A 22,527-nucleotide genomic window follows, 5' to 3' on the forward strand; every position below is an offset into this window, starting at 1 on the left:
TGTGTTTTAGTTTTATTTTGCTGAAAGGTACATTTGTTTCCTAGTGCCTGTTGGAAAGTAGACTGAACCAGGTTTTCCTCTAGGATTTTTCCTGTGCTTAGCTCTATCCCGTTTATTTTTATCCTAAAAAACTCCCCAGTCCTTGCAGATGACAAGCATACCCACAACATGATGCAGCCACCACCATGATTGAAAATATGTTGTAGGGTACTCGGTGATGGGTTGTGTTGGATTTGGCCCAAACATAACGCTTTGTATTCAGGACATGAAGTTAATTTCTTTGCCACGTGAATCTGTGTTTGAAATTCCCTACACTTTCTGTCGTTGCGGTAACGCCAGTTCGCATTGGCTCGCAAAACTACCTCTAATTTCCATCATACTGGATGGACACAGACATAACAATGGTATCCACAAGTTCATCTGACTCTGGGGAAAGTAGATAAAGGGCCTCATTGCCAAAATCCAGAAGTATGCCTTTTAAGGTCTGAAAATAGCCTAGAACATACCAATATATTGGCTAATAATTTGAAAGATTACAACAACAAAAAAACAGGTGTTTTAATCTCCCTATGATTACCTTGATTATAACCTTACGCCGATCAAGATAAGAGTAAGATGTTTACATGATTAATACCATACTCAGTTTAATATTGAATTATTAGTCTGAATGTAAACGTACTCTCTGTCTCTCTGTGCTTGTTGTTCTCAGTCAGCTCCCCCCTCCCCCCCCTTCTTCTTCTTCTCTCTAATCATATCATGTGTTAGAGCAGATTAGTCCTGCAGATCTCATCTCTGTCTCTATAGCAACAATCAGCCTGTGCCTGTTGTTCTCTGTGTGGTTGTCTCTCTGCTGTACGGAGGACATCACACAGCCAGCAGGGAGGTTAAGGCTCCACAATCATATGCTGCTACATGAGGTTTTAGCCTGACGGACTGTAACACCCAAACCCAGGTGTTCTTCAAAATGGCACCCTATTCCCTGAGCCCTGGTCAAAAGTAGTGCACTATGTAAGGGTGCCATTTGGGAGGAACACCCAAACCCCTACCCAGGGAGAGTGAGGCGTTACTGTAGCTTTAACACCAGTGGGAGTGAGGCGTTACTGTTGCTTTAACACCAGTGGGAGTGAGGCGTTACTGTTGCTTTAACGAGAGAGAGACAGTGAGAGAGAGAGAGAGAGAGAGAGAGAGAGAAAGAGAGAGAGAACGGAATATAAACACACATTTCTTATTAACGCGTACAGCGGCGAGGAGGAAGAGGGTCTGGTTTTGCTTAGGTGTCTGTTTTGTGTTTACCCCTCCCTCCCTCCCTCTAGAGAGGTACAGGTTGAAACAGTTGTATCCCCTCCCCCTCTCCTCTTGTCATAGCTATATGACCAGGGTTCGCCCGGGTGGCCTTACAGCCGCCATGTTGAAGACTGACTAGAACCACATATGGGTGCTCCTGTCAAAACGGCAGCTCCATCGTGCAGCAGAGCTGTGCTCCCCATTTCACCTCTGGGGTTAAGCCCCATGTCCTTTATGGTGGTGTGGCGCTCCGCAGTCCTAGACAGAGGCCAGTCCACCTTGGCTGGCGCGACTCAGTGGCTCTCTGGTTGCAGGTCGGAATGTTATACAAACCCTCAGACAAAGGAAACTGCACTTCCGTAAGCCTTTCTCTCGTTTCCGGGTTGGGGACATCCGGTTATGGGAAATCCTATAAGGCCTATAAGGTCTAAGGCATTTTCTCAATAGAAATGGAGCAAACCAAGAGAAAGTCCTGAGAAAACAGCTGCATGTAAAAGCCTCGCACTTTGAAATCAACCGGGGTTGGACTGACCTTGGTGGACGAGTTGGAATTGCCTTCCCATTGCCTCGAAACTGGAAATGATGTGAAATTGTTGCTAGCTAGCTAGCTAGCTAGCTAGCCAATGTGACTGTGCAGCTAGCGTCACTAATGTTGCTAGCTAGAAGTTGTAGAAAGTCCTTTGCCTACAACTAGCTAGATAACTAACTAGCTAGCTAACAAGATGTTACGCTCCTGTAACTAACCTTACACCATACTCCCAATGTCATCGAGCCAAATGTTTAGCTTGCTAGCTAGCTAAACTGTTAGCGTTGTTGCTAGCATAACAGTCGAGCTAGCTACCTTGATTCCTAACTTGTGCTTGCTTTGGCTACTAACTAGCAGTCTAACCAAACACACCTGATGACATGTTTGACAGGATGTAGGCTAGTTAGCTTTCAATCCCTGCTCGCTAGCTTGTTTCAACTCTTGATTTGTAAGTTAACGTTCACTAGCTAGTATTCAAGGACTGACTTCTAATATACGTTTATTGTATATTGCAAAAAAATAAATGGATCATTCAACGATGTTGGTAATTCGTGTCATGTCTGACTACTGCTTGTCCATTTGCTAGCTAACGTTAGCTTTATTATAGCTATGAAGCATTATGTATACTGTTAATGTTTTGAGATATATATTTATTTGAGTGTACTGTGTATATGATACGTTATATACATAGTCTTAGCAAGCTCTTTGGCAGCAAACAATGCTTTTTTAAAGCTATGGTATTTATAGCTGGCCAGCACTCTGCCTTTCACTATTTCACCTTTCACTATTCCCCTCTCTCTTTCCTTAGCTGGCAGGCACACTGCCTTTCACTATTCCCGTCTCTCTTTCCTTAGCTGGCCAGCACACTGCCTTTCACTATTCCCCTCTCTCTTTCCTTAGCTGGCCAGCACACTGCCTTTCACTATTCCCGTCTCTCTTTCCTTAGCTGGCCAGCACACTGCCTTTCACTATTCCCCTCTCTCTTTCCTTAGCTGGCCAGCACACTGCCTTTCACTATTCCCCTCTCTCTTTCCTTAGCTGGCCAGCACACTGCCTTTCACTATTCCTCTCTCTCTCTTTCCTTAGCTGGCCAGCACACTGCCTTTCACTATTCCCCTCTCTCTTTCCTTAGCTGGCAGGCACACTGCCTTTCACTATTCCCGTCTCTCTTTCCTTAGCTGGCCAGCACACTGCCTTTCACTATTCCCCTCTCTCTTTCCTTAGCTGGCCGGCACACTGCCTTTCACTATTCCCCTCTCTCTTTCCTTAGCTGGCCATCACACTGCCTTTCACTATTCCCCTCTCTCTTTCCTTAGCTGGCAGGCACACTGCCTTTCACTATTCCCCTCTCTCATTCCTTAGCTGGCCAGCACACTGCCTTTCACTATTCCCCTCTCTCTTTCCTTAGCTGGCCAGCACACTGCCTTTCACTATTCCCCTCTCTCTTTCCTTAGCTGGCCAGCACACTGCCTTTCACTATTCCCCTCTCTCTTTCCTTAGCTGGCAGGCACACTGCCTTTCACTATTCCCCTCTCTCTTTCCTTAGCTGGCCAGCACACTGCCTTTCACTATTCCCCTCTCTCTTTCCTTAGCTGGCCAGCACACTGCCTTTCACTATTCCCCTCTCTCTTTCCTTAGCTGGCCAGCACACTGCCTTTCACTATTCCCCTCTCTCTTTCCTTAGCTGGCCAGCACACTGCCTTTCACTATTCCCCTCTCTCTTTCCTTTGCTGGCCAGCACACTGCCTTTCACTATTCCCCTCTCTCTTTCCTTAGCTGGCCAGATCACTGCCTTTCACTATTCCCCTCTCTCTTTCCTTAGCTGGCCAGCACACTGCCTTTCACTATTCCCCTCTCTCTTTCCTTAGCTGGCCAGCACACTGCCTTTCACTATTCCCCTCTCTCTTTCCTTAGCTGGCCGGCACACTGCCTTTCACTATTCCCCTCTCTCTTTCCTTAGCTGGCCGGCACACTGCCTTTCACTATTCCCCTCTCTCTTTCCTTAGCTGGCAGGCACACTGCCTTTCACTATTCCCGTCTCTCTTTCCTTAGCTGGCCAGCACACTGCCTTTCACTATTCCCCTCTCTCTTTCCTTAGCTGGCCGGCACACTGCCTTTCACTATTCCCCTCTCTCTTTCCTTAGCTGGCAGGCACACTGCCTTTCACTATTCCCGTCTCTCTTTCCTTAGCTGGCCAGCACACTGCCTTTCACTATTCCCCTCTCTCTTTCCTTAGCTGGCCGGCACACTGCCTTTCACTATTCCCCTCTCTCTTTCCTTAGCTGGCCAGCACACTGCCTTTCACTATTCCCCTCTCTCTTTCCTTAGCTGGCCAGATCACTGCCTTTCACTATTCCCCTCTCTCTTTCCTTAGCTGGCCAGCACACTGCCTTTCACTATTCCCCTCTCTCTTTCCTTAGCTGGCCAGCACACTGCCTTTCACTATTCCCCTCTCTCTTTCCTTAGCTGGCCAGCACACTGCCTTTCACTATTCCCCTCTCTCTTTCCTTAGCTGGCAGGCACACTGCCTTTCACTATTCCCCTCTCTCTTTCCTTAGCTGGCAGGCACACTGCCTTTCACTATTCCCCTCTCTCTTTCCTTAGCTGGCCAGCACACTGCCTTTCACTATTCCCCTCTCTCTTTCCTTAGCTGGCCAGCACACTGCCTTTCACTATTCCCCTCTCTCTTTCCTTAGCTGGCCGGCACACTGCCTTTCACTATTCCCCTCTCTCTTTCCTTAGCTGGCCGGCACACTGCCTTTCACTATTCCCCTCTCTCTTTCCTTAGCTGGCAGGCACACTGCCTTTCACTATTCCCCTCTCTCTTTCCTTAGCTGGCCAGCACACTGCCTTTCACTATTCCTCTCTCTCTCTTTCCTCCTTTTGATCTGTTTCTCATCCTCGCTCATGGACTTCCCTGTTCCCTGACTTTGCTGTTGTCGCCTAGCCCCTGTGTTATCCTAGCTCCTGTGTTATCCTAGCCCATAGCCCCTGTGTTATCCTAGCCCCTGTGTTATCCTAGCTCCTAGCCCCTGTGTTATCCTAGCTCCTATCCCCTGTGTTATCCTAGCTCCTATCCCCTGTGTTATCCTAGCCCCTGTGTTATCCTAGCTCCTAGCCCCTGTGTTATCCTAGCTCCTAGCCCCTGTGTTATCCTAGCTCCTATCCCCTGTGTTATCCTATCCCCTGTGTTATCCTAGCTCCTGTGTTATCCTATCCGCTATCCCCTGTGTTATCCTAGCTCCTAGCCCCTGTGTTATCCTATCCCCTGTGTTATCCTAGCTCCTAGCCCCTGTGTTATCCTAGCTCCTAGCCCCTGTGTTATCCTAGCCCCTATGTTATCCTAGCCCCTGTGTTATCCTAGCTCCTATCCCCTGTGTTATCCTATCCCCTGTGTTATCCTAGCTCCTAGCCCCTGTGTTATCCTAGCTCCTAGCCCCTGTGTTATCCTAGCTCCTATCCCCTGTGTTATCCTAGCTCCTATCCCCTGTGTTATCCTAGCTCCTGTGTTATCCTATCCGCTGTGTATCCTAGATCCTAGCCCCGGTGTTATCCTAGCTCCTATCCCCTGTGTATCCTAGATCCTAGCCCCGGTGTTATCCTAGCTCCTATCCCCTGTGTATCCTAGATCCTAGCCCCGGTGTTATCCTAGCTCCTAGCCCATGTGTTATCCTAGTCCCTGTGTATTCCTAGCCCCTGTGTATCCTAGCTCCTAGCCCATGTGTTATCCTATCTCTCGCACCCCTCCAGAGTGGCTATCTCCCAGTGGAGATTAGAGTGTGGAGAGAGAGATGGCCGCCTCCCGGGTGCTCCACTCTACGGCAACCTGAAATGTCTCTAATCAATTCAGCATTGTGACATTCTTACTTTATCTCTCTCAACGTGGTTCTCTCTCTCTCTCTCTCTCTCTCTCTCTCTCTCTCTCTCTCTTTCTCTCTCTCTCTCTCTCTCTCTGGTTCTCTCTTTCTCACTCTCTCGCTCTCTCTCTCTCTGGTTCTATCTTTCTCATTCTCTCTCTCTCTCTCTGGTTCTCTCTTTCTCACTCTCTCTTCCTCCGTCTCTGTGGTTCTCTTATCTTCCTTTCTCTGCTGATCTCTTCCTCTTTCTCCCTCCTGTCTGTTAATGCTTATCTCCACAATGTGGCTGTAATCTTCTCTGTGAGTGTGTGTTGATGTGCTCCGTGTGCAACAGAGTAGCCCAATCTCAGCTCTGGAACGAGGTAGCCATTTCCCCCCACTTCACTCACAAGGGCGGACAGTTTTATTCACTGACTGCTGAGTGTGCGTTTCTGCATCGGTGTGTTTGTGTGCTAACAGCGTCTAGCAAAGCACTTGATAGTTGACTTGTTTTACAGGCTAAAAATGAGCTTTAGTACATGTACACTTCAGAAAACATTTATCATCTCCTGAAAAACACTTCTTCATTTATACGCCAGCTGTAGATGAAAAGGTCTTTAAAAGCTGGTCGTGCTGGGTATCTGTCTGAAGTTAAACGTTTCCCCTGAAACGTTAGATGAGAGGTTGACGGGGATTCATGAAGAACCGTGACATCATTGCATAGCAGCGCACATCTCTTCAAGTGTGTGTGTGTGTGTGTGTGTGTGTGTGTGTGTGTGTGTGTGTGTGTGTGTGTGTGTCTCTCAGTGGTTAGGAATGCGTTTGAAAAATGCTTGCTGATGTGGATTTTCCCTGTGATCAGATCAAATCAGCACTGTGTGAGGTAGTGGGACTGATGCAGACAGATGGGCCTGAAGGTCCATAGTTCCACTGTCCTTAAGGGGGGCAGAGCAGTCAGCCTCTGTGTGAGGTAGTGGGACTGATGCAGACAGGCGGTTAGCTGGGGCTTTAGTTTCTTCACATGCTGAACCACAGCTGGCGACACACACTCAGAGAGAGGTGAGACATAGGTGGGTTAGAAGGTTTTTGGGGGACTGCATTTAATCTCTAGCCCCCCCCCCCCACCACCACCACTCACTGGACCCCTATGATCACTCGGCTATGCATGCCTCTCCCTAATATCAATATGACTCGTCCATTACTGTCCTGGTTGGTGATTACTGTCTTATTTCACTGTAGAGCCTCTAGCCCTGCTCAATAACCTACCATTTAGTTCCACCTCCCACATATGAGGTGACATCACCTGGTTAAAACTAGAGGTCGACCGATTATGATTTCTCAACGCCGATACCGATTAATCGGCCGATTTAAAAATAATAATAAAAAAAAAATGTAAACTGTGTTTGTAATAATGACAATTACAACAATACTGAATTAACACTTATTTTAACTTAATATAATACATCAATACAATCAATTTAGCCTCACGAAAGTGCTGTTTGAATGAATGTTTACGCGCCTGCTTCTGCCTACCACCACTCAGTCAGATACTTAGATACTTGTATGCTTGTATGCTCAGTCAGATTATATGCAACACAGGACACGCTAGATAATATATAGTAATATCAGCAACCATGTGTAGTTAACTAGTGCTTATGATTGATTGTTTTTTATAAGTTAAGTTTAATGCTAGCTAGCAACTTACCTTGGCTTACTGCATTTGCGTAACAGGCAGTCTCCTTGTGGAGTGCAACGAGAGAGAGGCAGGTCGTTATTGCATTGGACTAGTTAACTGTAAGGTTGCAAGGTTGGATCCCCCGAGCTGACAAGGTGAAAATCTGTCTTTCTGCCCCTGAACGAGGCAGTTAACCCACCGCTCCTAGGTCGTCATTGAAAATAAGAATGTGTTCTTAACTGACTTGCCTAGTTAAATAAAGATTAAATAAAGGTGTAAAAATATATATATATAATTAAATCGGCAAATCGGCGCCCAAAAATACCGATTTCCGATTGTTATGAAAACTTGAAATCGGCCCTAATTAATCGGCTATTCCGATTAATCGGTCGACCTCTAGTTTAAACGTCTCTAGAGACTATCTCTCTGTCATCATTACTCAATGCCTAGGTTTACCTCCAATGAACTCTCTTCCTACCATACCTTTGTCTGTACACTATGCCTTAAATCTAAGCTATCGTGCCCAGAAACCTACTCCTTTTACACTCTGTTCCGAACGTACTAGACGGCCAGTTCTTATAGCCTTTAGCCGTACCCTTATCCTACTTCTCCTCTGTTCCTCTGGTGATGTGGAGGTGAATCCAGGTCCAGCAGTGCCTAGCTCCACTCCCACCCCCCAGGTGCTCTCTTTTGATGACTTCTGTAACCGTAATAGCCTTTGTTTCAACATTAGAAGCCTCCTTCCTAAGTTTGTTTTATTCACTGCTTTAACACACTCTGCCTAGCCGTGTCTGAATCCTGGCTTAGGAAGACCACCAAAAACCCTGAAATTGCCATCCCTAACTATAACATTTTTACAACAAGTTAGAACTCCTAAAGGGGGCAGTGTTGCAATATACTGCAGAGATAGCCTGCAGAGTTCTCTCCTACTATCCAGGTCTGTACCCAAACAATTTGAGCTTCTACTTTTAAAAATCCACCTTTCCAGAAACAAGTCTCTCACCGTTGCCGCCTGCTATAGACCACCCTCTGCCCCCAGCTCTGCCCTGGACACCATATGTGAATTGATTGCCCCCATCTATCTTCAGAGTTCGTGCTGCTAGGTGACCTAAACTGGAACATGCTTAACACCCCAGCCATCCTACAATCTAAGATAGATGCCCTCAATCTCACACAAATTATCAATGAACCCACCAGGTACAACCCCAAATCCGTAAACACGGGCACCCTCATAGATATCATCCTAACCAACTTGCTCTCCAAATACACCTCTGCTGTCTTCAACCTTGATCTCAGCGATCACTGCCTCATTGCCTGCATCCATAATGGGTCTGCAGTCAAACGACCACCCCTCATCACTGTCAAACGCTCCCTAAAACACTTCAGCGAGCAGGCCTTTCTAATTGACCTGGCCGGGGTATCCTGGTAGGATATTAACCTCATCCCGTCAGTAGAGGATGCCTGGTTATTCTTTGAAAGTGCCTTCCTCACCATCTTAAATAAGCATGACCCCTTCAAAAAATGTAGAACTAAGAACAGATATAGCCCTTGGTTCACCCCAGACTTGACTGCCCTTGACCAGCACAAAAACATCCTGTGGTGTTCTGCATTAGCATCGAATAGCCCCCGCGATATGCAACTTTTCAGGGAAGTTAGGAACCAATATACACAGGCAGTTAGGACAGCTAAGGCTAGCTTTTTCAAACTGAAATTTGCATCCTGCAGCACAAACACAAAAAAGTTCTGGAACACTGCAAAGTCCATGGAGAATAAGAGCACCTCCTCCCAGCTGCCCACTGCACTGAGGCTAGGAAACTCTGTCACCACCGATAAATCCACTATAATTGAGAATTTCAATAAGCATTATTCTGGCCATGCTTTCCACCTGGCTACCCCTGCCCCGGTCAACAGCCCTGCACCCCCCACAGCAACTCGCCCGAGCCTCTCCCATTTCTCCAGATAGCTGATGTTTTGAAAGAGCTGCAAAATCTGGACCCCTACAAATCAGCCGGGCTAGACAATCTGAACCCTCTCTTTCTATAATTATCTGCTGAAATTGTTGCAACCCCTATTACTAGCCTGTTCAACCTCTCTTTAGTATCGTCTGAGATTCCCAAAGATTGGAAATCTGCCGCGGTCATCCCCCTCTTCAAAGGGGGTGACACTCTAGATCCAAACTGCTACATACCTATATCTATCCTGCCCTGCCCTTCTAAGGTCTTCAAAAGTCAAGTTAACAAACAGATCACCGACCATTTCGAATCCCACCGTACCTTCTCCGCTATGCAATCTGGTTTCAGAGCTGGTCATTGGTGGACCTCAGCCACGCTCCAGGTCCTAAACGACATCATAACTGCCATCGATCAGAGACAATACTGTGCAGCCGTATTCATCGACCTGGCCAAGGCTTTCGACTCTGTCAATCACCACATTCTTATCGGCAGATTCAACAGCCTTGGTTTCTCAAATGATTGCCTCGCCTGGTTCACCAACTACTTCTCAGATAGAGTTCAGTGTGTCAAATCAGAGGGCCTGTTGTCTGGCAGTCTCTATGGGGGTGACACAGGGTTCAATTCTCGGGCCGACTCTCTTCTCTGTATACATCAATGATGTCGCTTTTGCTGCTGATGATTTTCTGATCCACCTCTACGCAGACAACACCATTCTGTATACTTCTGGCCCTTATTTGGACACTGTGTTAACTAACCTCCAGACGAGCTTCAATGCCATATAACTCTCCTTCCGTGGCCTCCAACTGCTTTTAAATGCATGCTCTTCAACCGATTGCTGCCCGCACCTGCCCGCCCGTCCAGCATCACTACTCTGGACGGCTCTGACTTAGAATAGGTGGACAACTACAAATAAGTGTGTCTGGTTAGGTGTCTGGTTAGACTGTAAACTATCCTTCCAGACTCACATTGATCATCTCCAATCCAACATTAAATCTAGAATCGGCATCTTATTTCGCATCAACAAAGCATCCTTCACTCATGCTGCCAAACATACCCTCGTAAAACTGACCATCCTACTGATCCTCAACTTTGGCGATGTAATTTACAAAACAGCCTCCAATACCCTACTCAGAAAATTGAATGCAGTCTATCACAGTGCCATCCGTCCAAAGCCCCATATACTACCCACCACTGCGGCCTGTATGCTCTCGTTGGCTGACCCTCGCTACATATTCGTCGCCAAACCCACTGGCTCCAGGTCATCTACAAGTCTCTGCTAGGTAATACCCTGCCTTATCTCAGCTCACTGGTCACCATAGCAGCTCCCACCTGTAGCACGTACTCCAGCAGGTTATATGGTCACCCCCAAAGCCAATTCTTCCTTTGGCTGCCTCTCCTTCCAGTTCTCTGTTGCCAATGACTGGAATGAACTGCAAACATCACTGAAGCTAGAAGAGACTCATATCTCCCTCACTAGCTTTAAGCACCAGCTGTCATACATAGCCCATCTGTAAATAACCCATCCAACTACCTCATCCCCATACTGTATTTATTTATTTTTCTTACTCCTTTGCACCCCAGTATCTCTACTTGCACATTCATCTTCTGCACATCTACCATTCCAGTGTTTAATTGCTAAATATGAATTACTTTGGCCTATTTATTGCCTTACCTCCCTTATCCTACCTCATTTATACACACTGTATATAGACTTTTTCTACTGTATTGTGTATTGTATGTTTGTTAATTCCATGAGTAACTCTGTTGTTGTTGTATGTGTCAAACTGCTTTGCTTTATCTTGGCCAGGTCGCAGTTGTAAATGAGAACTTGTTCTCAACTTGCCTACCTGGTTAATTAAAGGTGAAATAAAAATAAATTTAAAAATTACTCAACTGAAGACCACACTCAACAGACTTGAAATGTCTTCACACTGACCTCACGCTCCGTCACGCACGGACCTCACGCTCCGTCACGCACGGACCTCACGCTCTGTTACGCACTGACCTCACGCTCTGTTACGCACTGACCTCACGCTCCATCACGCACTGACCTCACGCTCCGTCACGCACTGATCTCACGCTCCGTCACGCACTGACCTCACGCTCCGTTACGCACTGACCTCACGCTCCTTCACACATTGAGCTCCCTCTACCCCCCCCTCTACCCTTCTGCCTCCCTCTACCTCCCCTCTACCCTTCTGCCTCCCTCCCTTCCCTTCTTCCTGTCCCTCCTCTTCTGTCTCCCTCCCTCCCCTTCTGCCCCCCCCCCCCTCCCCTTCTGCCTCCCTCCCCCCTCCCCTTCTGCCTCCCTCCCCCCTCCCCTTCTGCCTCCCTCCCCTTCTGCCTCCCTCCCTACCCTTCTCCCTCCCTCCCTACCCTTCTCCCTCCCTCTCTCTACCCTTCTCCCTCCCTCTCTCTCTACCCTTCTCCCTCCCTCTCTCTCTACCCTTCTCCCTCCCTCTCTCTCTACCCTTCTCCCTCCCTCTCTCTCTACCCTTCTCCCTCCCCTTCTGCCTCCCTCTCTCCCTCTCTCCCTCCCCTCCTGCCTCCCTCTCTCCCTCCCCTCCTGCCTCCCTCTCTCCCTCCCCTCCTGCCTCCCTCTCTCCCTCCCCTTATGCCTCCCTCCCTCTCCTTCTGCCTCCCTCCCTCTCCTTCTGCCTCCCTCCCTCCCTCTCTCTCTCTCTCTTTCTACCCTTCTCCCTCCCCCTCTCTCTACCCTTCTCCCTCCCCCTCTCTCTACCCTTCTCCCTCCCCCTCTCTCTACCCTAATCCTTCCCTCTAACGCTCCCCTTCTCCCTCCCTCTCTCCCTCCCTCTCTTTCTACCCTTCTCCCTCCCTCTATTTCTCCCCTCTCCCTCCCTCTCAATGGTGGTTCTGTGGGCTAGCCCTGTTTATAAATATGGCTGTGATATCTGGCTTCTCCCAAAGGACTGTGTGTGAGTGTGTTTGTATTTGTGTGTGTAGTAGCATCGCTCCTAGCTGTGGTCTCTTTAATGTTCTTTTAAAACCTCTCGACGGTCAGTTGGGCTCGTGTGAAGGCACAATAAATGTTTAATGTTGGGGAATGAAAACAGTGTTGTGCCCTTTTCGTCCTTCTCCCTGGCCTGGCCAGGCTTGTACTCCCTTTATTCAAGCCTCCGGAAGCTCTCTCTGTGACTCAGTGCTGCTGCTCAGTGGCGATCTAGTGGTACTGCAGTTGAGGGTGGGAGCTGTAGTACCACAGATGACCAGTGGGTGGCATGTCACTAAGGATTTGCCCCATGTAGGGTTTTCTAGATTGTTGTTTTGGCACTCTGATTGGTTGAATTATTACGTTAGGTTTGAGATAGCAAGTAGAAGTTTATTTGAAGAGGAATATAGCTCAGTAACTTTGCCAGTCCTTTCCCACCGACTTCTACACCTGGAGGCTTCTAATATCTGATCTGTGGACTTCATTAAAGCAGCTAAATGCTCTCCAGTCCCTTTTTAATTGAGCTGGTTTCACTGTGGGCTTTTTGGCAGCAGCCGGCTGAGCGACTAGGGCAGGATAACAAGCAGAAAGCAGCGGCAGCACGGCTCGGTGAACTTTATCCCACATGGCACCCTATTCCCTATGCAGTGCACTACTTTAGACTAGGGACCATGGGGGCTCTGGTCAAAAGTAGTGCACTATGTAGGGCATAGGGTGATATTCTCTATGCCTGTCTGCCAACACATCAATGCGTGACGCTGTTAACAAACAACTGTCTGTTTATTTTATTGGAGCCTGTTTTTTCTAAATTTGTTCTCTCTCTCTCTTTCTGTCTCTTTCTCTCTTTCTTTCTTTCTTTCTTTCTCTCTCTCCCTCTCTCTTTCTTTCTCTCTCGCCCTCTTTCTTTCTCTCTTTCTCTCTCACTCTCTCTCTCACTCTCTCTCTCTCTCTCTCTCTCGGTCGCTCTCTCTGTCTCTGTCTCTCTCTCTCTCTCTCTCTCTCTCTCTCTCTCTGTCTCTCTCTCTCTCTCTCTCTCACAGAGTAAACGAGACCATCTGTTACTCAGTGTTAAATGGTATTATCGTCAGTCAGAGGTCCCTGACTCAGTCTACCAACACCTGGTGCAGGACCGCAACAATGAGAACGGTGAGTGTGAGAGACTCGTACAAACACACACACCAGGGTTTCCGTTCGGGAAAATGTGGCGCCAGACATATGACAAATGTACTCATTTGGGTGCGTAACGCGATTTAAGGAGTCCACCCACGGTGCTCAGGGGAGTCCACCCACGGTGCTCAGGGGAGTCCACCCACGGTGCTCAGGGGCGTCCACCCACGGTGCTCAGGGGCGTCCACCCACAGTGCTCAGGGGAGTCCACCCACAGTGCTCAGGGGAGTCCACCCACGGTGCTCAGGGGCGTCCACCCACGGTGCTCAGTGGAGTCCACCTACGGTGCTCAGGGGGGGTCCACCCACGGTGCTCAGTGGAGTCCACCCACGGTGCTCAGTGGAGTCCACCCACGGTGCTCAGGGGAGTCCACCCACGGTGCTCAGTGGAGTCCACCCACGGTGCTCAGGGGGCGTCCACCCACGGTGCTCAGGGGCGTCCACCCACGGTGCTCAGGGGAGTCCACCCACAGTGCTCAGGGGAGTCCACCCACAGTGCTCAGGGGAGTCCACCCACGGTGCTCAGGGGCGTCCACCCACGGTGCTCAGGGGGGGTCCACCCACAGTGCTCAGGGGAGTCCACCCACAGTGCTCAGGGGAGTCCACCCACAGTGCTCAGGGGAGTCCACCCACGGTGCTCAGGGGCGTCCACCCACGGTGCTCAGGGGGGGTCCACCCACAGTGCTCAGGGGAGTCCACCCACGGTGCTCAGAATGACAGAAATCACTTTATATTAACAGAACATGCAAGTGGAGGATGCGACGCCACGTGTCCTTCTTACCGAATTCAGATCCACAGTTTGAAGACGTTAGAATAGCTGCCCCTGTTCCTCAGCCAATAAGAAGAGTAACAAACCGCTACATCACTAGTCTATGCATATGAGGCAAGTCGGTTTCAATTTGGGGAAGCGCCTGTTCGCTTTTCAGTCATGCTAGATAGGCTACTCCAGATATTTCACTCCATGCATCAACCACTGTTTGAGGAGCACGCAGCCTCTCGCAAAATCACAAGTCTATGTCATCTATACCGTAGTAGAACAGTTTAGGCTGTCAATTCTATTGGTTAACTTGTCAAAATGGAAATGGCCTGTTCCAAACAGACTCTGGGACAGTTGTGGGACGATAGATTCCAAATTCATACAACCAGTACGCCTAGGCTACAGAAAAATAAAAATGTTAAAAAGCAATGAGTACAATGTTGATAAACTATGTAGCACAAACTCAAAAAAGTTCTGGGACACTGCAAAGGCCATGGAGAATAAGAGCACCTCCTCCCAGCTGCCCACTGCACTGAAGATAGGAAACACTGTCACCACCAATAAATCCACTATAATTTAGAATTTCAATGGCCATGCTTTCCACCTGGCTACCCCGGCCAACAGCTCTGCACCCCTTGCAGCAACTTTCCCAAATCCCCCCCGCCACCCAAATCCAGACAGCTGATGTTCTGAAAGAGCTGCAAAATCTGGACCCCTACAAATCAGCCGGGCTAGACAATCTGAACCCTCTCTTTCTATAATTATCTGCCGAAATTGTTGCAACCCCTATTACTAGCCTGTTCAACCTCTCTTTAGTATCGTCTGAGATTCCCCAAAGATTGGAAATCTGCCACGGTCATCCCCCTCTTCAAAGGGGGTGACACTCTAGACCCAAACTGCTATATACTACCCACCACTGCGGCCTGTATGCTCTCGTTGGCTGGCCCTCGCTACATATTCGTCACCAAACCCTCTGGCTCCAGGTCATCTACAAGTCTCTGCTAGGTAAAGCCCCGCCTTATCTCAGCTCACTGGTCACCATATCAGCACCCACCTGTAGCACGCGCTCCAGCAGGAAAATATCCCTCTCTAACTTTAAGCATCAGCTGTTAGAGCAGCTTACCAATCACTGTACCTGTACTCAGCCCATCTGTAAATAGCACACCCAACTACCTCATCCCCATATTGTTATTTATTTATAGTTGCTATTTTGCATCCCAGTATCTCTACTTGTACATCCATATCTGCACATCTATCACTCCAGTGTTAATGCTAAATTGTAATTATTTTGCCTCTAGGACCTATTTATTGCCTTTACCTCCCTGCTCTTCTACATTTGCACACACTGTAAATCGATTTTTCTATTGTGTTATTGACTGTATGTTTGTTTATAACTCTGTGTTGTTGTTTTTGTCGCACTGCTTTGCTTTATCTTGGCCAGGTCGCAGTTGTAAATGGAAACGGAAACCCTGACACACACACACACCAAAATACACACTCTTGCATCATGTCTGCACACACACACACACACACACACACACAATACACTATACAGTTGACTGTAACGGACATGATATGTAGTTATTGGCTGTGATTGACATGTCAAACAGAACACTGGTCTGAACCAGTCATTCGCTGTGTTGCCAAGGTAACGGCACTCCTTCAGACCAGCCGATTACAGGCCAGCGGGACGCGCGCACACACACACACACACACACACACACACACTGTACCGAACCAGTCGTATTAGCTCTGTTTCCTTGGTAACACACACCTTGTAGGCCAGACAGCGAATGTCTGGACCATCAAGTGCAAATAACCTGCACTGTAATGGGCCCTTGAACACAAACTACCCAGCCATCAGCACAAGTGGCCCGTCACACACACACGCACACACACCCTGTCTGCTCCACCTTTTATTCTGTCTGACTACCTGAATACTGACTACCTGATTACTTGCAGCAATTCTCATCCACCCAAACATGTTGAAATAGTGTTCACTCTGTCTGCTACAGCCAAAACATGACCCTGACTCTATCCTCTCTCCCTGTCCCTGTTCTCCTTTCTCCTGCTCCTCCTCCTCTCTCATCCTCCTCCTGCTCCTTGTCCTTGTCCTCCTCCTCTTTCATCCTCCTCCTCATCTCTCATCCTCCTCCTCCTCTCTCATCCTCTCTCATCCTCTCTCCCTGTCGCTGCTCTCCTTTCTCCTGCTCCTCCTCCTCTCTCTTTCTCCTGCTCCTCCTCCTCTCTCTTTCTCCTGCTCCTCCTCCTCTCTCTCCTGCTCCTCCTCCTCTCTCATCCTCCTCCTGCTCCTTGTTCTTGTCCTCCTCCTCTTTCATCCTCCTCCTCATCTCTCATCCTCCTCCTCCTCTCTCGTCCTCTCTCATCCTCTCTCCCTGTCGCTGCTCTCCTTTCTCCTGCTCCTCCTCCTCTCTTTCTCCTGCTCCTCCTCCTCTCTCTTTCTCCTGCTCCTCCTCCTCTCTCTTTCTCCTGCTCCTCCTCCTCTCTCATCCTCCTGCTCCATGTCCTCCTCTCTTCCTTTTCTCTCTCCTCTCTCTTCTCGTCCTCTCTCCTGCTCCTCCTCTCTCCTGCTCCTCATCCCCCTCTTCTCTCCTCTTCTCCTTTACATCCTCTGACTGTTTTCTCTTCCCTCCTCAGATTCTGGCCGGGAGCTGGTCATCACAGACCCAGTGGTCAGGGGCAGAGAACTCTTCATCTCCGACTATGTGGACACATACCATGCTGCTGCCCTCAGGTGAGACAACACACACACTCAGAGAGAGAGACCAACTCTAAACAAGTTCAAGGAAAGTACTGAAGTTCATGACCTTGCTACTTGCAGCCTTTGTGGAATGGTACTGTATCAGTTTAGTTCCTTTAGGGGGACAGTCGACTACAGAGATGAAAGAAAGGTTTATAATCCTAGAACAGACACTGTGACCTATATAATTCAGAGCTCTAACCTAGAACCCGCAGCTCTAACCTAGAACCCACAGCTCTAACCTAGAACCCACAGCTCTAACCTAGAACTCGCAGCGCTAACCGAGAACCCGCAGCACTAACCGAGAACCCGCAGCTCTAACCTAGAACCCACAGCTCTAACCTAGAATCAACAGCTCTAACCTAGAACCCACAGCTCTAACCTAGAACCCACAGCTCTAACCTAGAACCCACAGCTCTAACCTAGAACCCACAGCTCTAACCTAGAACCAACAGCTCTAACCTAGAACCCGCAGCGCTAACCGAGAACCCGCAGCGCTAACCGAGAACCCGCAGCGCTAACCTAGAACCCACAACTCTAACCTTTGACCCCACACAGCACCTAGCAACATTAAGCTGATAGTCATCAGGCTCTAACCTATGACCCCAAACAGCACCTAGCAACATTAAGCTGATAGTCATCAGTCTCTAACCTATGACCCCAAACAGCACCTAGCAACATTAAGCTGATAGTCATCAGGCTCTAACCTATGACCCCAAACAGCACCTAGCAACATTAAGCTGATAGTCATCAGTCTCTAACCTTTGACCCCACACAGCACCTAGCAACACTAAGCTGATAGCCATCTCTAACTCTGCTTGCTCAACACCAGGAAAGGAGGACTAGGCAAGGTGATTGTCTCTGTCTAAAACCAGATAGTCTTTCTCCCTGCTCATGTGATTCTCTGTCTAAAACCAGATAGTCTTTCTCCCTGCTCATGTGATTCTCTCCCCCTCCGTCCCTCTGTTCCTCATCCCCGCACGCATACACACACAAGCACAAAGACAGACAGACACGCACAGACGCAAACCATCTGTGAAAGTGTGGCAGCTCTCTCTCTGAGCCACGTCTCAGAGAAACCAGTGATTTCAGGCTAAATTAGCAGCCAGTTCTTCGGAACACACACACACACACAGGAACACACACACACAGTAACACACACACACACAGGAACACACACACACACACACACAGAAACACACACACCGAAACACACACACACACACCGAAACACACACACACACACACCGAAACACACACACACACACACACACACAGAAACACACACACACACAGAAACACACACACACACAGAAACACACACACACAGGAACACACACACACAGAAACACACACACACACAGAAACACACACACACACAGGAACACACACACACACAGGAACACACACAGAGCAGCTCTTTGATATGACTTATTATAGGAGCTTTTGATGTACGCAGACAGGGAATTCCAGCGTGATGCTGTAATGTAATGCTGCCTGCTTTACACACACACACACACACACACACACACACACACACACACACACACACACACACACACACACTGACCTCTGTGATGTCTGTTATTGTGATGATGGGCCCAGACACACAGCTAGACAGACACACACCCACACACTGGGGGATGTAATGTGATGTTGTCTCAAGGTGTGTGTGTGTGTGTGTGTGTGTGTGTGTGTGTCTCTCTATCTCTGTCTCCGTGTGTCATCTCTTGGCGGGTGTGCAGGATGGATGAAGGAGGGAGGGATGATGACTTCAGCTGGTGCTTGTGTGCTCCGTAGTCTCAACTTCATCCATCATAACAAACTTAAACTGGCACCTCTGTGCTCATGTGACTCTCTCTCTCTCACTCACACACACACACACACACACACACACACACACACACACACACACACACACACACACACACACACACACACACACACACACACACCTACATTTAATACCTGCTGCCTCGCATTTCATTAGTCTACGCCAGCTGTTGAATACATCACCTCTACTAGAGAGGCTGCAGTTCTGGCAGAAATCACCTAGCAACCACAGCAGTTGGAGGAGTCAGTGTGTCGTAACATTGTTTTCCCCGTGTCGTCCAATCGGCCGGCTGCGTTCTGCTACCACCGGAAACCTCCCGGCACAGGGCTCATAGTTTTTCTCTAAGGACCCAGGAAATGGAGGCAGTGTGGGAGAAACTAGTCAAGTAAGTAAATGTGTTGTGAAAATGCTAAACTATGTAGTGTTAGCTAGCATGCTATAGTAACGTAACGTTAGTGTGCAGGCTAACGCAAATGCGCTTTTAACGTAATGTTAGCTAGCTAGCTAACTGTACATACTGCGAATTAAATATCACCAGCTAGCTAACTTCATATTAGTTAGATAAATATATTGATGTATGTATCATATGTAAATTAAAAACACAATCTCTAAATGCATTTGTAGATAGGTAGCTAGCTAGCTAGCAGCCATGGAGGAGGGTGAAATGATTAGCATCTCCGGGTGTCAGAGTAGGCAGCTCTCGGTAGGGCTGGTACCTTTACAATTCTCCAGTTCCAGTCCCCTAGCGAGGGAAAACTACGAGAATAGACAGCGATAACAATGTAATATTCAGTGCTGTCTAATTTGAGTATGACTTAGCCTGTTTTTTTTTTTTAATTGTTGTTGTTTTCTGTCCTCAGATACTTGAGAGCTCTGAAACCCTGTCTGCAGACGAATGTCCCAAGAGGACAAGGGAACATCGTTGTATACCATGGGTTATATGTGTACCTATGTTGTAAACAACAACAACAAATACAGTTTAAAAGTCACACACACACACACACTGTCTAAACCTATTACAATAGGAGCACGCCAACCCATCACACCTGATTCAACTTGATTCAAACCTAATGAGTTGATAGTCAAGTGTGCTGTTACTGGGCTGGAATAGTAGTATGTTCCTCCAGTAGATCTGTTACTGGGCTGGAATAGTAGTATGTTCCTCCAGTAGATCTGTTACTGGGCTGGAATAGAAGTCTGTTCCTCCAGTAGATATGTTACTGGGCTGGAATAGAAGTCTGTTCCTCCAGTAGATATGTTACTGGGCTGGAATAGAAGTCTGCTCCTCCAGTAGATCTGTTACTGGGCTGGAATAGTAGTATGTTCCTCCAGTAGATATGTTACTGGGCTGGAATAGAAGTCTGTTCCTCCAGTAGATATGTTACTGGGCTGGAATAGAAGTCTGTTCCTCCAGTAGATATGTTACTGGGCTGGAATAGAAGTCTGTTCCTCCAGTAGATCTATTACTGGGCTGGAATAGAAGTCTGTTCCTCCAGTAGATATGTTACTGGGCTGGAATAGAAGTCTGTTCCTCCAGTAGATATGTTACTGGGCTGGAATAGAAGTCTGTTCCTCCAGTAGATATGTTACTGGGCTGGAATAGAAGTCTGTTCCTCCAGTAGATATGTTACTGGGCTGGAATAGAAGTCTGTTCCTCCAGTAGATATGTTACTGGGCTGGAATAGAAGTCTGTTCCTCCAGTAGATATGTTACTGGGCTGGAATAGAAGTCTGTTCCTCCAGTAGATATGTTACTGGGCTGGAATAGTAGTATGTTCCTCCAGTAGATATGTTACTGGGCTGGAATAGAAGTCTGTTCCTCCAGTAGATATGTTACTGGGCTGGAATAGAAGTCTGTTCCTCCAGTAGATATGTTACTGGGCTGGAATAGAAGTCTGTTCCTCCCGTAGATCTGTTACTGGGCTGGAATAGAAGTATGTTCCTCCAGTAGATATGTTACTGGGCTGGAATAGAAGTCTGTTCCTCCAGTAGATATGTTACTGGGCTGGAATAGAAGTCTGTTCCTCCCGTAGATATGTTACTGGGCTGGAATAGAAGTCTGTTCCTCCAGTAGATATGTTACTGGGCTGGAATAGAAGTCTGTTCCTCCCGTAGATATGTTACTGGGCTGGAATAGAAGTCTGTTCCTCCAGTAGATATGTTACTGGGCTGGAATAGAAGTCTGTTCCTCCCGTAGATATGTTACTGGGCTGGAATAGAAGTCTGTTCCTCCAGTAGATATGTTACTGGGCTGGAATAGAAGTCTGTTCCTCCAGTAGATATGTTACTGGGCTGGAATAGAAGTCTGTTCCTCCCGTAGATCTGTTACTGGGCTGGAATAGAAGTCTGCTCCTCCAGTAGATCTGTTACTGGGCTGGAATAGAAGTCTGCTCCTCCAGTAGATCTGTTACTGGGCTGGAATAGAAGTCTGTTCCTCCAGTAGATCTATTACTGGGCTGGAATAGAAGTCTGTTCCTCCAGTAGATATATTACTGGGCTGAAATAGAAGTCTGCTCCTCCAGTAGATCTGTTACTGGGCTGGAATAGAAGTCTGTTCCTCCAGTAGATCTGTTACTGAACTGGAATAGAAGTCTGCTCCTCCAGGAGATATGTTACTGGGCTGGAATAGAAGTCTGTTCCTCCAGTAGATCTATTACTGGGCTGGAATAGAAGTCTGTTCCCCCAGTAGATCTGTTACTGGGCTGGAATAGAAGTCTGCTCCCCCAGTAGATCTGTTACTGAACTGGAATAGAAGTCTGCTCCTCCAGGAGATATGTTACTGGGCTGGAATAGAAGTCTGTTCCTCCAGTAGATCTATTACTGGGCTGGAATAGAAGTCTGTTCCTCCAGTAGATCTATTACTGGGCTGGAATAGAAGTCTGTTCCTCCAGTAGATCTATTACTGGGCTGGAATAGAAGTCTGTTCCTCCAGTAGATATATTACTGGGCTGGAATAGAAGTCTGCTCCTCCAGTAGATATATTACTGGGCTGGAATAGAAGTCTGCTCCTCCAGTAGATCTGTTACTGAACTGGAATAGAAGTCTGCTCCTCCAGTAGATCTGTTACTGAACTGGAATAGAAGTCTGTTCCTCCAGTAGATCTGTTACTGAACTGGAATAGAAGTCTGTTCCCCACAGTCCTGTTATAAAGAGAAGGGGAGGATCTGTCTCTGATGTGTCTGTGTTGATTAATCACAGACCACAGTCCTGTTATATAGAGAAGGGGAGGATCTGTCTCTGATGTGTCTGTGTTGATTAATCACAGACCACAGTCCTGTTATAAAGAGAAGAGGAGGATCTGTCTCTGATGTGTCTGTGTTGATTAATCACAGACCACAGTCCTGTTGTAAAGAGAAGGGGAGGATCTGTCTCTGTGTCTGTGCTCTCGAGCAGCTAGATGTTCCATCAGATTTGCCACCAATGCTCCTTATAGGACACATCACTGCACTCTATACTCCTCTGTAAACTGGTCATCTCTTGGTACCTGTCGCAAGACCCACTGGTTGATGGTTATTTATTTTTAAAAACCTCTCTTGGGCCTCACTTTCCCCTATCGGAGATATCGACTGCGGCTCTCATCCTCCACATCAACAAGCATTTCTGCAACAATTACAGTGTCTATGCTAAATGTGGTTTAAATGGTCAAATAAATAAATAGATTATAAGAAAAATGTTGTTTGTTTTTTTCAATGGGGCAAGACAAAAACATTTTTTACTGCTGCACCTTTTAATTTGGTTTAAAGGGGCACAGTTGTCATGACAACAAGGTGACAGGGCTCTCTACCTG

General features: G+C 47.7%; 1 protein-coding gene across 14 annotated transcripts in view; it reads left to right on the forward strand.

Annotated features, from left to right (window-relative positions):
* LOC110491178 (arginine-glutamic acid dipeptide repeats protein) overlaps positions 1–22,527 on the forward strand; it is a 323,796-nt gene that overhangs the window by 193,652 nt on the left and 107,617 nt on the right. For all 14 annotated transcript variants that reach the window (XM_036947767.2, XM_090203963.1, XM_090203965.1 and 11 more), the window contains 2 exons: positions 13,264–13,369; positions 16,805–16,901. In XM_036947767.2, coding sequence (XP_036803662.2) covers positions 13,264–13,369; positions 16,805–16,901 — 203 coding nt within the window. The remainder of the gene's footprint in view (positions 1–13,263; positions 13,370–16,804; positions 16,902–22,527) is intronic.

This window comes from Oncorhynchus mykiss, chromosome 16 (assembly GCF_057628025.1).
Source record: "Oncorhynchus mykiss isolate SJ-2025 chromosome 16, ASM5762802v1, whole genome shotgun sequence".
Classification (NCBI taxonomy): domain Eukaryota; kingdom Metazoa; phylum Chordata; class Actinopteri; order Salmoniformes; family Salmonidae; genus Oncorhynchus; species Oncorhynchus mykiss.